The following is a 13482-nucleotide window of genomic DNA, read 5'->3' as shown; positions in this document are numbered from 1 at the left end:
CCAGTTTAAAACCAGGTTAGTCTCTTGGCACCTTTTTAGAACAAGTGCTAGATGGTTAAGACAGGAGCTGAATGAGTCTCCGAATACTAAAAAGTCATCCATGAATACTTCCAAAAATTTTTCTACCATATCAGAGAAAATAGAGAGCATGCACCTTTAAAAGGTTGCAGGTGCATTGCACAGACCAAATGGCATCCTTCTGTATGCAAATACTCCAGATGGACATGTGAATGTTGTTTTCTCTTGATCCTGGGGATCTACTACAATTTGATTATAACCTGAATATCCATCTAGGAAACAGTAGTATTTATGATCTGCTAGTCTTTCTAGCATCTGGTCTATGAATGGTAAAGGAAAATGATCCTTTCTGGTGGTTGTATTGAGCCTTCTGTAATCAATACACATACGCCACCCTGTAACTGTTCTTGTAGGAACCAGTTCATTTTTTTCATTATGGACCACTGTCATGCCACCTTTCTTAGGGAAAACTTGGACAGGACTTACCCAGGGGCTATCAGAAATAGGATAAATAATCCCAGCCTCTAGTAATTTAGTGACCTCCTTCTGCACCACCTCCTTCAAGGCTGGATTCAGCCGCCTTTGTAGTTGAACCACTGGCTTAGCGTCACCCTCCAATAGGATCTGGTGCATGCATCTTGCTGGGCTAATGCCCTTAAGATCACTGATGGACCACCCAAGAGCTGTCTTGTGTGTCCTTAGCACTTGAATTAGTGCTTCCTCTTCCTGTGGCTCTAAGGTAGAGCTTATGATTACAGGAAAGGTATCACCTTCTCCCAGAAATGCATATTTCAGTGATGGTGGTAATGGTTTGAGCTCGGGTTTGGGAGGTTTCTCCTCTTCCTGAGGGATTTTTAGAGGTTCTATTATTCTCTCTGGTTCCTCCTGATCAGGCTGAACATCTTTAAAGATATCATCTAGCTCTGATTCGAGATTCTCAGCCATATTGACCTCTTTTACCAGAGAGTCAATAATATCAGCGCTCATGCAGTCATTTTGGGTGTCTGGATGCTGCATGGCTTTGACAACATTCAACTTAAACTCCTCCTCATTGACTCTCAAGGTTACTTCCCCTTTTTGGACATCAATGAGGGTTCGGCCAGTTGCTAGGAAAGGTCTTCCTAGAATGAGAGTTGCACTCTTGTGCTCCTCCATTTCCAGCACCACAAAGTCAGTGGGAAAGGCAAATGGCCCAACCTTGACAATCATGTCTTCAATTACGCCTGATGGGTATTTAATGGAGCCATCAGCAAGTTGGAGACATATCCGGGTTGGTTTAACTTCATTAGTCAACCCAAATTTTTTAATAGTAGCTGTAGGTATTAGGTTAATACTTGCCCCCAAGATCACATAGAGCTTGCTTGGTACAAGTACCTTCTAATGTGCATGGTATCATAAAGCTTCCCGGATCCTTAAGCTTCTCAGGTAAGCTTTTTTAGAATGACTGCACTGCATTCTTCAGTGAGGTAAACTTTCTCAGTTTCCCTCCAATCCTTCTTATGACTTAAGATCTCTTTCATGAACTTAGCATAAGAGGGTCACTACAAGAAAAACATCCATTCAGGTACACTTGAAAAGTGTAGCCAAAAATGAAAAAAATGATGCCTTAGGCTATGGCTACGCTTTTTGGGCTACGGCTACGCTTTTTGGGGTGATTCCTATTCGGCCATTGCTTATTCTCAAAGGCTACGCTTTTCTGGAACAGGGGCTACGTTTTTGCCGTTTGGAAATAGGCTACGCTTTTCAAGTGATGCTGTCTAGGACCAAAGGCTACGCTTTTCAGCTTTCATTCTTTCAGAATAGGCTACGCTTTTCAACGTTACTGCATCACTTGTAAAGCATAGCCATATTGTATACCATAACTACTTTTTATAAGCGTAGCCTTAGGTCCCTCTTTTTTTTGTGTATACTATAGCTACTGTATATAAGTATAGCCTTAGATCTCGTTTTTTTTTTGTATACTATAGCTACTGTACATATAAGTGTAGCCTTAGATCTTTTTTTTGTATATATATATATATATATATATTAATACAACATAACAGTTAATATGATTACATGTATAAATGAGTTGAATATTACAAAATAAAAATAAATACATAATTATACTAAATAATTTCTTTATATAATAAAAATTGTCTCTAACCAAAATATATTTATAACATTGATCCAAAAGTACTAGAATGAAGTTAACTATAAAAATTCATACAACTCAAACTAAAGTAAGCATAGCCATATCCAAGACTTGCAGACTATTTCTCACTATTTTTTATTCGTGGCTTGCCTTCTTCACTACCTAAAGAAATTCCATGTCGTGCCTCCTTGTAGTACTTGATTAAAAGGTTGACACAGTCCGCCTATTCAGTGAGATATTATACGGTATCAAGTTCATGAGATTCTAGAATTTTCCTTTCTGCTTAGTGAAGGATGACGAGTGAAGCGGAAAAACAAACCTTAAGGATATCATTGCACCCATGTCTAAGCAAAGTTTCAGTCATGTAATCAGTGATAATTTTAACCAGCCGATCCCTGAGCCTGTAGAAAAGAAAACAGAATTAAAGTTTTGCAAACATGCATCATATAACCAGAAATAGTGAGAAAAGTAGTCCCTAATTAATGAGAACTACAAATACTAATCCTTTTACCTGCATATATTCTATGATTAGATCATGTAATATGCCTTAAACCACATCTATTACTTGTTGAGGTATTTTCAACCCATTGAAAATCTTATGTGTACCAACAATTTGCCTATGTATGTTCCATGATTGCTGTTACATTAAATCACCTTTATAATTTTATTACTTATCGAGGTATTTTCAACCCATTGGGAACCTTATTTACAATGTAGAGGGGATCAAGATTTCCAACTGTGTGCTCTAATAGCATGCCCACCTGTTGTTCAAAAAACCACGTTCAGAGTAGGCTGAGAAAGAGCAGGATATTTAAAAGCAATAAATTGTTTTAGAGGGAACAAATTATTCTAAAAGTAACAAAACATGCCCATATTTAAATGCACAATCCAGTTATCATGATATACCATTTCAGGCTTGTCAATGCATTGCTTGATTAATTCTTCCCAGAGTTCATAATCATTCTGCATAGTGACAAACTCTACAGCCTGTATAACATAAAAACCACCTCAAACTTCAAATCCCTAAATCTCTGATTCAAGATTCAGAAAACCACTTCAATAGAGAAAGAGAAATACCTCCTTAATGTCCCCCAGTTTATTTATAATAACTGCTAGGGCTTGCTTTGAGTTTCTCATCCTTCCTAAGATGAAAACTTGCTCCTTCAGTAGCTCTTTTTTAGTGCAAATTTCATAGGCCTGAAAAGATGAATTGAGAATTTGATTCACATGTTAATGCATACATACAATGGTTAAAGTTGCCATTGGTTCACCACAAACCTTCTCAAGAGTATAGTGCTGACTGCTATGTAGAAAAGGTAGCAGCATCTTTGGATCATAATCTGCATAGAGTTCTACCTATGCACATAAGACCCAAAAAACCAGATTATTGAATGTCATAAACAGTAACTTTTAATTGCATTCAGCAAATACAAACCATTATTCATGTTAAGCAGCACAAAACAAATATCATAACAACCAGGCACTATTTGAAGATAAATGGGGAAATGCCCATCACTGAAATGCATATGGTATATGAATATGGGTATGGTATTACAATTGAAGCACATAATGAAGTAGCTGGATTATCACAAAGAAATGCATTACAAAAGCAGGGCATGGCTAAAGTCTGTTAAAACCTAAAAGGTTGCAAACACAAACTTGCAGCAATAAGGTTCACCTTATCTCCCAAACATGTATATCATGAAAGTCTTTCCCAGCATGCGGATTTACTTCAAATAGTGAATGGAGATACAAATGTAAAAAGTATCTGCAGTCACACTTAACATCAGCATTTAGAAGTTGCTTCACAACTTCTTGTGGACTTATTAAGTCCCTATGCTGGATCAATAAAGGAACTACATGCTTGCAATCCAACATCATCAATTGGACAACCTGAACAAGAAGCAAATGTAAACAAGTAACAGTCCATTTATCAGTTAATGAGAACAAAAACAAGATAGAACATGAAAATATGTCCATCTTCAAGAAGAAGATCAATCTACTTTTTTAACCCTATAAATGTCTGAGAAATGTTCAATCTCAATCCACAACTATTGAAAACATGTTTGCTCAAGATTCTAATATATTACACTGAAGCTTGTAAATGAAACTCATCGGATGCTGCAATAGAATGCCAACAAAGATGAGAAATATGACTTTGCACATCAGAGAATACCACAAAATCATATAAAAACATGAAATTTGAAGATCAATTGCTACAAAGTATAATTTTACCTTTTCATGGATTGAATCTTGTAGGTTATATTTATCAATGAAATCAAAGAGTTCTGGTTTCATAAGCTGAAAATTTCAAATAAAAGAAAAAGAAAAAAGAAAAGGGAAGTGAATTAACAATCAAAACAAAATAGACTAAAGACTATTTATCCTACTATCAAAGTATTTGAATGATATTTAATTAATTTAATAGCTGCCTGAACACTGGAAAAATTAATCAGAAAACGTACATCAGCATAAAATAAGGTAGGTATATACCTTAAAGGATTCCAAACCAGCTAACATGCTCGATAAGCTTATTAGCAATGAACATAAAATTAAATGCAGGATAGCACGATGAACCTAAACAATATTAAGATCATTACTGGATCATATCAATTCTCAGAGAAAGTAAGCAGCAGGTTGATCTTATGCTACCTGACCAAGACTAGTAGCGGCTATTGGCCGATCTTCGAACTCCCTAAATAGTAAGCTAATGGAAGCTCCCAATTCACTCTCAATAAAGCTTTTTGCTTTCTTTGGAGAGAAGGCAGGGACCTTGTCCTGTCAAGAACAATCTTATATTCAGAATACATTGATCTAAGAATCAACACTTACTATTTCATGTCAAAGATACATGTGTCCACATCTTAATAACATGATACATAATAGATATTGATTTATTTAGAATCCAGCAATGATGTTTACCAGCTAACTTGTTCCATCATGGACACTATTCTTTGCTGATAAGCTTCTGGAAGTGATTCCAAACCAGCTAACATGCTCTTATGTCTTATCCATGATTCAATTCAATTTAACTCAACCTAGTATTCTTCATTCACATTAATCATATATGATCTGTTAAACACGATTTTACAATGAAATAATATGTTGAACTGATTATGGCGAGATATATGATCTGGTATTAATCAACCCAATTAATTAGCAGATGGATCAAAATTGAATTGAGAAAAGTAATCCAAATAGAAACCGGAACCTGAAGAAGAGGTCTAGGGAGATTGCAGCAGAACTTTTCAAAGGAGAGAATTGCATCTGTACCATTGGCATCGAAAATGGCACTGATGAAACGCCTGCAGAGACATCAAAATTGAAAGTGAAATTGAAATGAGAATGAAATGAAAGTTGGAGAGAGAGAGAGAGGGGTTGGGAGTACGAACAGGAAGTCAATCATAGAAGCCGAAAGTGAGGACAGGAGCACGGCAAGCCCTAGCAGCGGCGGCGGCTTCAATTGACCCCAGGAGCGACGACAGTGCACGGCGAAACAGCCTCCTTCTCTCTCGCGTCGCGTCTTCATCCTTTCTCTCCATTTAGTCTGCGAATCATCTTTCTCTCTCTCTCTCTCCTCTGGACTCCCTCCTCCACGACGGTGATGGCGGCGGCTGCAGCGGCGTTGCGGCGGTGACCCCCTCTCACTCTCTGGTCTCTCGCTCGTGATCTCATCTCTGTCTTCCTCCTCTCCTCCCTCTGGTTCACTCATTCACTCAGATCTGAGTGTGTGTGTGAAAGGGTGCGTGGCGAAGGTGAGTTAGGGTTAGGGTGAGTTGCGAAAGTGAGGGTGCTGCCGTGCTGGAACATGAATGTGATTTAGTGATAAGGAGAAAAAAAAATTACTAAGTGTTGTGGGTGTATTTGGTTCTAGATACATTAGGCATCACTTCTAAAACGCACCTAAAATTTAACAAATAGGCTACCCTCTAAAAGCATCCTCTTTGAAAGAAAAAGTGAACCTATAGATATCAACCTACGGCTACGCTTTATAAGTGATTTCTATAATACCTAAGGCTACACTTTTTAAATGATGCCATAATTATATATCCTTTTCTCTTATAAAAAGGCAATACGGAGAAAAGCGTAGCCTATACATAGAAAAAAGTGTGGCTGAATGGGTATTTTTCTTGTAATGGGTATTTGCTCAAGTGCATCTACAAACGGAATCTTTATATCAAGAGTTCTGAGATAGTCTGCAAAGCGGGCAAATTGCTTATCCTGTTCCGCTTGGCGGAGTTTCTGAGGATAAGGCATTTTGGCTTTGTATTCCTCAACTTTAGTTGCTGCAGGTTTATTGCTTACAGCCGTAGGTTGAGAAGCCTTTTTAGAGAAGTTGCTATCAGCACTTGTATGTGTCTGATCTCCCACTGGTGTTTGAATACTAGGGGTGGAAGCTGGAGTGGCGTTAGACGCCAACTCCTTATCTGTTTCTGGCGTTTGAACGCCAGAACTGAGCTTCCTTTGGGCGTTCAATGCCAGTTCCTTGCTTGTTTTTGGCGTTGGACGCCAGGAGTGAGCATGGGTTGGGCGTTCAATGCCAGCTTTCCAACCATTATCTGGCGTTTGAGCGCCAGAGTTATTCCTCTCTGGGCTCTGACTGTCCTCAGAAGGATTTTGGGTAGCAGTCTGTTCATTTCTTGGCTTCCTACTGCCTTGAAGTGAGGTATTTAATGTTTTTTCACTTCTTAATTGAACTGCTTTGCATTCTTCTGTTGTTTGTTTTTATAACTGCTGTTCTATTTGCTTCAACTGCACTTCCATATTCATATTAGCCATTCTTGTTTCTTGCAATATTTCCTTGAATTCGGCTAGCTGTTTTGTTAGAAAATCTAATTACTGATTGAATTCAGTAGCTTGATTTGCAGGACTGAGTTCATCAGTTACTATTTTAGCCTCTTCGTTGATGGAAGGTTCACTGCTTAGGTACAGATACTGATTTCTGGCAACTATATCAATAAGCTCTTGAGCTTCTTCTATTATCTTTCTCATGTGTATAGATCCACCAGCTGAGTGGTCTAGAGAAATCTGAGCTCTCTCTGTAAGCCCATAATAGAAGATGTCTAACTGCACCCACTCTGAAAATATTTCAGAGGGGCATTTTTTCAGCATCTCTCTGTATCTCTCTCAGGCATCATAAAGGGATTCATTATCTCCTTGTTTAAAGCCTTGGATGCTCAGCCTTAGCTGTGTCATCTGTTTTGGAGGGAAGTATTGATTCAGGAATTTTTCTGACAGTTGTTTCCATGTCTTTATGCTAGCCTTGGGTTGGTTATTTAACCACCTTTTGGTTTGGTCTTTTATAGCAAATAGAAACAATAATAGCCTGTAGACATCCTGATCTACTTCTTTATCATGTACTGTGTCAGCAATTTGTAAAAACTGTGCTAGAAACTCTATAGGTTCTTCCTGTGGAAGACCGAAATACTGACAACTTTGCTGCACCATGATAATGAGCTGAGGATTCAACTCAAAGCTACTGACTCCTATGGATGGTATACAGATACTACTCTCATATGAAGCAGTAGTGGGGTTAGCATATGACCCCAGGGTCCTTCTAGATTGTTCATTTCCACTTAGATCCATGATGGAAAAATGGAGATGATGTGGATTTATTTTATTTATTTCTAAAAAAAATTATTTTCGAAATAATAAAATAAAATAAAATAAAATAACGAAATAAAAATAAAAATAAAAAATTTAAAAATATTTTATGAAGATTTTTGAAAAAACAAGGAGAGAGAAAGTGGTTAGGATATTTTTGAAAAAGATATAATTTGAAAAATTTTGACCAAGTCAACCCAAGTAATTCGAAAATTATGAGAAATTAAAGGAGAATATATTTTTTTTATTTTTGAATTTTATTATGAAAGAGAAAAACACACAAAAGATACAAGACTTAAAATTTTTAGATCTAATGCTCCTTGTTTTCGAAAATTTTTTGAGGAAAAACACCAAGGAACACCAAACTTAAAAATTTTAAGATCAAAACACAAAGAAGGCTCAAGAACACCTTGAAGATTCACAAGAACACCAAGAACAAAAGAAAGAACACCAAACTTAGAATTTTTAGAAAACCAATTTAAATTTTTCGAAAACTAAAGAGATAGTAACAAGAAAACACCAAACTTAAAGTTTGGCACAAGATTTAATCAAAGAAAAATTATTTTTGAAAAAAAAATTAAAAAGAAGATACCCAATTACTAAGAACATAAACCAATGCTCTAGCCAATTGAGCTATAAATGTAATGTGTTTTAAAGAGGTATTTTTAATAAATAAAAATATTTTTTTTGAAAGCTAATATTTTGAAAATGCACAAGAAAAACAAGAAAAGGGCAATTGACACCAAACTTAAAACATGACACTAAACTCACAGAAAAACTATAAAAATTAATAAAGAAAAATAATATTTTTTGAAAAAAAAAATTTTTGAAGGAATAATAAAAGATGCAATTCTAGTGAAAAAAAAAGACAAATTTTTCCTAATCTAAGCAACAAGATTCACCGTCAGTTGTTCAAACTCAAACAATTTCCGGCAACGGAGCCAAAAACTTGGTGCACGAAATTGCAATCACAATTTTGCAATCCGCACAACTAACCAGCAAGTGCACTGGGTCGTCCAAGTAATACCTTACGTGAGTAAGGGTCGAATCCCACGGAGATTGTTGGCTTGAAGCAAGCTATGGTTATCTTATTATTCTTAGTCAGGATACCAATAGGGTTCTTTAGTTTTAATTGCAAAAAGTGAAAGTGCATAAAATAAGTAATTGTTATGCAGTAATGGATAATATGTTGGAGTTTTGGAGATGCTTTGTCCTCTGAATTCCTGTAACATAATTCTTTCTCACTTTCATAAATGCAAGGCTCCTTCCATGGCAAGCTGTATGTAGGAAATTACTGTTGTCAATGGCTACTTCCCATCCTCTCAGTGAAAATGGTCCAAATGCTCTGTCACAGCACGGCTAATCATCTGTCGGTTCTCGATCATGTCGGAATAAGATCCATTGATCCTTTTGCGTCTGTCACTACGCCCAACACTCGCGAGTTTTAAGCTCGTCACAGTCATCCAATCCCAGAATCCTACTCGGAATACCACAGACAAGGTTTAGACTTTTCGGATTCTCAAGGATGCTGCCAATGGATTCTAGCTTATACCACGAAAATTCTGATTAAGGAATCTAAGAGATACTCATTCAATCTAATGTAGAACGAAGGTGGTTTTCAGGCACAAGTTTATGGATTGAGGAAGGTGATGAGTGTCACAGATCATCACCTTTTTCATAGTGAAGCGCGAATGAACATCTTAGATAGGAACAAGCGTGCTTGAATGCAAAACAGAAATAATTGCATTAATTCATCGAGACGCTGCAGAGCTCCTCGCCCCCAACAATAGAGTTTAGAGACTCATGCCGTCAAAAGGTATATAATTTAGATCTAAAATTTCATGAGATGAAAAATAAGTTTCTAAAAGTTGTTTAAATACTAAACTAGTAACCTAGGTTTACAGAAAATGAGTAAACTAAGATAATTGGTGCAGAAATCCATTTATGGGGCCCACTTGGTGTGTGCTAGGACTGAGACTTAAGCTTCTCACATGCCTGGGCTGTTTCTGGAGTTGAACGCCAGGTTGTAACCTATTTCTGGCGTTGAACTCCAACTTGCAACCAGTTTCTGGCGCTGAACGCCAGACTGCAACATGGAACTGGCGTTGAATGCCAGTTTACGTCATCTATCTTCGCGAAAAGTATGGACTATTATATATTGCTGGAAAGCCCTAGATGTCTACTTTTCAACCCAATTAAGAGCGTGCCAATTGGACTTCTACAGCTACAAAAAATCCATTCCGAGTGCAGGGAGGTCAGAATCCAACAACATCAGCAGTCCTTTTTCAGCCTAGATCAGAACTTTGCTCAGCTCCCTCAATTTCAGTCAGAAAATACCTGAAATCACAGAAAAACACACAAACTCATAGTAAAGTCCAGAAATATGAATTTTGCCTAAAAATTAATAAAAATATACTAAAAACTAACTAAAACATACTAAAATCTACATGAAATTATCCCCAAAAAGCGTATAAAATATCCGCTAATCACCCTCCAAGGAGCCCAAGGCTCCGAACACCCGACGCGGCGAGGTCACTGCTTCTAGAAGGCAGTGATCAAAAGGATAAGATCTCAATAAACTCCCAAGATATAAGATAAGATAAGATTATCACCCATAGGGAGGCCACCAAACCTTACTACAAATGCACTAGAGCCCCCACTCCAGTCTATATAAAAAACCTGCAGGCGGAGTCTGTTGCAGGTACCACTCCCCAACCTCCTCATGAGAAACTCAAAATAGGTGACACCTCGACACCAACAAGTCGGACGCTGCCACTCGAAGGGATTAGGACCTCACGTTCAAACCCGACTCAACGTTTCAGGTAACCCTTAGAACAGTTTCTATTATTTAGAATTTGACTATTAATTGTGCAAAAAATAAAAAAGAATTTGACCATTTATTGTGTTTAAAATATAAAAAATAGTAAATTTACCGTTGGATTTACCGGAAAAAAAATCCGACGGTAATTATCCGAGAAAGCAAATAGTGGAGCGCCAAAATTACCAGCGAAAAGTTTCCGTCTATAATTAAGTAGTTTTTAGGCAAAGAATCCGTTGCAGAATTTGACGGTAACTTCCGGTGGATTGAAAGATCCGAGGTAATTGGTTACCAGCGAGGGTTATACCGTCGAATTAGTTCCGACGAAAAATCAGCTGGTAAATATATTACCGACAGAATATTTTCGTTATTCCACCGATAAATCCGACGATATTCAGCATTTTTCTTGTAGTGTTTACAAATGATATAAAGGGTAATTTACACTGCTAAAATAAACGGGGATGAATATTATGTAGATGTCCTAAACTAAAAATAGTTATACACTTTGTTCTGAACCACTATATATAAATCGAATGAATTAAACTCGATTACATTAAATGAATGTAACATTCCATTTATTAGGAAATTAATTTCACTCGCTTCGATTTATTAAGGGAAGACACTGAATCACACTAAATCGAAGCTATATAATTCGATTTAGTATTGCATAGCTAAATCGAAGTTATTAAAATTCGATTTAGCGTTAGTACTTAATATCAAAATCTCTATTGACACCCTTCTTCATACTCGTTGTGGCAAGTATAATATTAGCAGTTTAGAATATAACATTTCTCTTAATTTCTTTTAGAGTAAAGTATCATTTTTGTCCTTAATGTTTGGGGTAAGCTCAAAGTTGTTCCTAACGTTTCAATCGTCCTATTTAAGTCCCTAACGTTTCAAAATTGGCTCAATGTTGTCCTGCCATTAGGGATCCGTTAACAGAATTGATGGTGAGACAAAATTGAGACAATTTTAAAACAATAGGGACTTAAATAGAACAAAACCTTGGGGACAAAAATGATACATAGAAATAAATTTTAATTTTATCCTTCAATAATATCATTTTTTACTGTATATAATATTCAATTATTTTTTAATCACATCTAAGTAAATTACACTTAATCACACTACTTTCATTCTAAATAAATTTTTTTATATTTTTATTTTAACTTATAACTTTAAGTGTAAAATTATAAAAAAATAAATTTATTTAGAATGAAAGTAATGTGATTAAGTGTAATTTAGTTATATGTGATTAAAAAATAATTGAATACTATGTATAGTAAAAAATTGATATTATTGAAAGATAAAACTAAAATTTATTTCTATATATCGTTTTTGTTCCCAATATTTTCGTCCTATTTAAGTCCCTAACATTTCAAAATCGTCTCAATTTTGTCCCGCCGTCAATTCTGTTAACGAATCCTTAACGACAGAACAACATTGAGTTAATTTTAAAAAGTTAGGGACTTAAATAAGACGATTGAAACGTTAGGGACAACTATATGACTTACTCCAAACGTTAACAAAAACGATACTTCACTCTTTTTTTTAGTTCAATTAGAAAATTAGTAATCTTTAGTAAATATCAATCAAATTTTTTAATTTAATTATATTATTATTATATAGTTTAAATATTAAAAATTTAAATTATAATTTCTAATTTAAATTCTGAATTTTAATTTAAACTCTAAATTCAATCTCCAAAATTAGAAGATTAAAATGTAATTTTATAATCTAATTTTTTATTGTTTTAATCGATACTTTTATCTATCACTCTAATTCTTTTAGTCTAATCATCCAATAATACATTTTAATTTCAATATAATATTACTTTTACCCTAATATTTGTCCTGAAATCAAACATTCCCTAATTCCCTTTATCTCCCAACTTCACCTCCATTTAATTAGCATTAGGCCGTTCTTTTGTTACCAAAGGGATCTACGTACAATGTCTTAGATTTTTCTCTGTTGGGCAGGAGTGAATAAGAAGCAATGCAATTGGACATATTTCTTTGTGCAACTTCACTTTCACATAATTTACTTCCACAAGTGGCAAAGGTTAAAAAGCATTATTAGAGAGGGTGGTGATGACTCCTTAAGAACCCACATGCAAAGTTGCTAGTCATGTAGCCCTTTCCATCCTTGTTCTATATATTGCCAGCTATGAATCTGATTGCATTGCTCAACTAACAATTTCTAACGAAATTTCGTTTATTAGTATCAATCAGTTTGTTGAAACTTGTAAATGCCATAATAACTACTGTTGATGATTTTATTTTGAATCTTAACATTCATATAGATTGATGACTTGTATCAGTTGTATGTATATATCAACAATGTTTAAATGCTCAATGTTCTCCCCAGCTACATGCTATGAATCACAATTCAAATCTCAGCTACTACTCTTTCAAAAATCAACCTCAAATAAAATCTTTCCTGCATTTGATTTTGGTATATTAACTAGTTAATTGCATATAAACACAAGATACTAAAATATGAATACAGAGACACACATAATTATGTTTAATAGATAAGATATGAATAAAAATATTATGTTTTGAAATAATGAATTAATATATTCAGAGATACCGAACGAAAACATAACTTATTTTTTTTTCTTTTGTTATCACTATTTATTTCTTATAATTATTTTTTTACCAATTTATTTATTTATTTATTTTGTGTGAAAAAAAACGATAAACTAAAGTTTTTATTATTTATTTTGTCTTATATTCAATTTATTATTACATAAAATATAAAAATATTAATTTTTGTATTTTTATTTTTTGTGTTTTATTTTTAGTGTCATGTTTTATTTTATTCTCAAAACCAAATTAAGTTATATACTAGCAGCTAATGTTAAAGAATTCAATTCATTTATTACTTTTGTTTCACAGAAAAAGAT

At 35.0% G+C, this 13482-nt stretch overlaps 1 protein-coding gene across 1 annotated transcript; it reads right to left on the bottom strand.

Moving 5' to 3' along the window:
- Positions 1-2823: 2823 nt before the first annotated feature.
- LOC107473854 (vacuolar protein sorting-associated protein 41 homolog) lies at positions 2824-5864 on the bottom strand. Its single transcript, XM_052257769.1, has 10 exons — positions 5545-5864; positions 5358-5457; positions 4805-4930; positions 4646-4729; positions 4388-4453; positions 3845-4045; positions 3431-3508; positions 3230-3349; positions 3059-3139; positions 2824-2913 (listed from the first exon to the last, which is right to left on the bottom strand). Exons 1-10 carry the CDS (start codon positions 5862-5864, stop codon positions 2824-2826), a joined length of 1266 nt encoding a protein of 421 aa, XP_052113729.1.
- Between the last annotated feature and the right edge of the window lie 7618 nt (positions 5865-13482).

The sequence above is a fragment of the Arachis duranensis genome, chromosome 2, assembly GCF_000817695.3.
Source record: "Arachis duranensis cultivar V14167 chromosome 2, aradu.V14167.gnm2.J7QH, whole genome shotgun sequence".
Classification (NCBI taxonomy): Eukaryota; Viridiplantae; Streptophyta; class Magnoliopsida; order Fabales; family Fabaceae; genus Arachis; species Arachis duranensis.
This window is presented reverse-complemented; position numbering and strand designations above follow the sequence as displayed.

What these genes read in the sequence shown, in the direction of transcription:
- LOC107473854 (XM_052257769.1), bottom strand. Translation starts at nt 5,864, where the DNA reads ATGAGTGAACCAGAGGGAGGAGAGGAGGAAGACAGAGATGAGATCACG. An exon ending in GCTTCTATGATTGACTTCCT is followed by an intron (nt 5,458 to 5,544) that starts GTTCGTACTCCC and finishes ATGTCTCTGCAG; the next exon opens with GCGTTTCATCAGTGCCATTT. An exon ending in AAGATTCAATCCATGAAAAG is followed by an intron (nt 4,046 to 4,387) that starts GTAAAATTATAC and finishes CTTCTTGTTCAG; the next exon opens with GTTGTCCAATTGATGATGTT.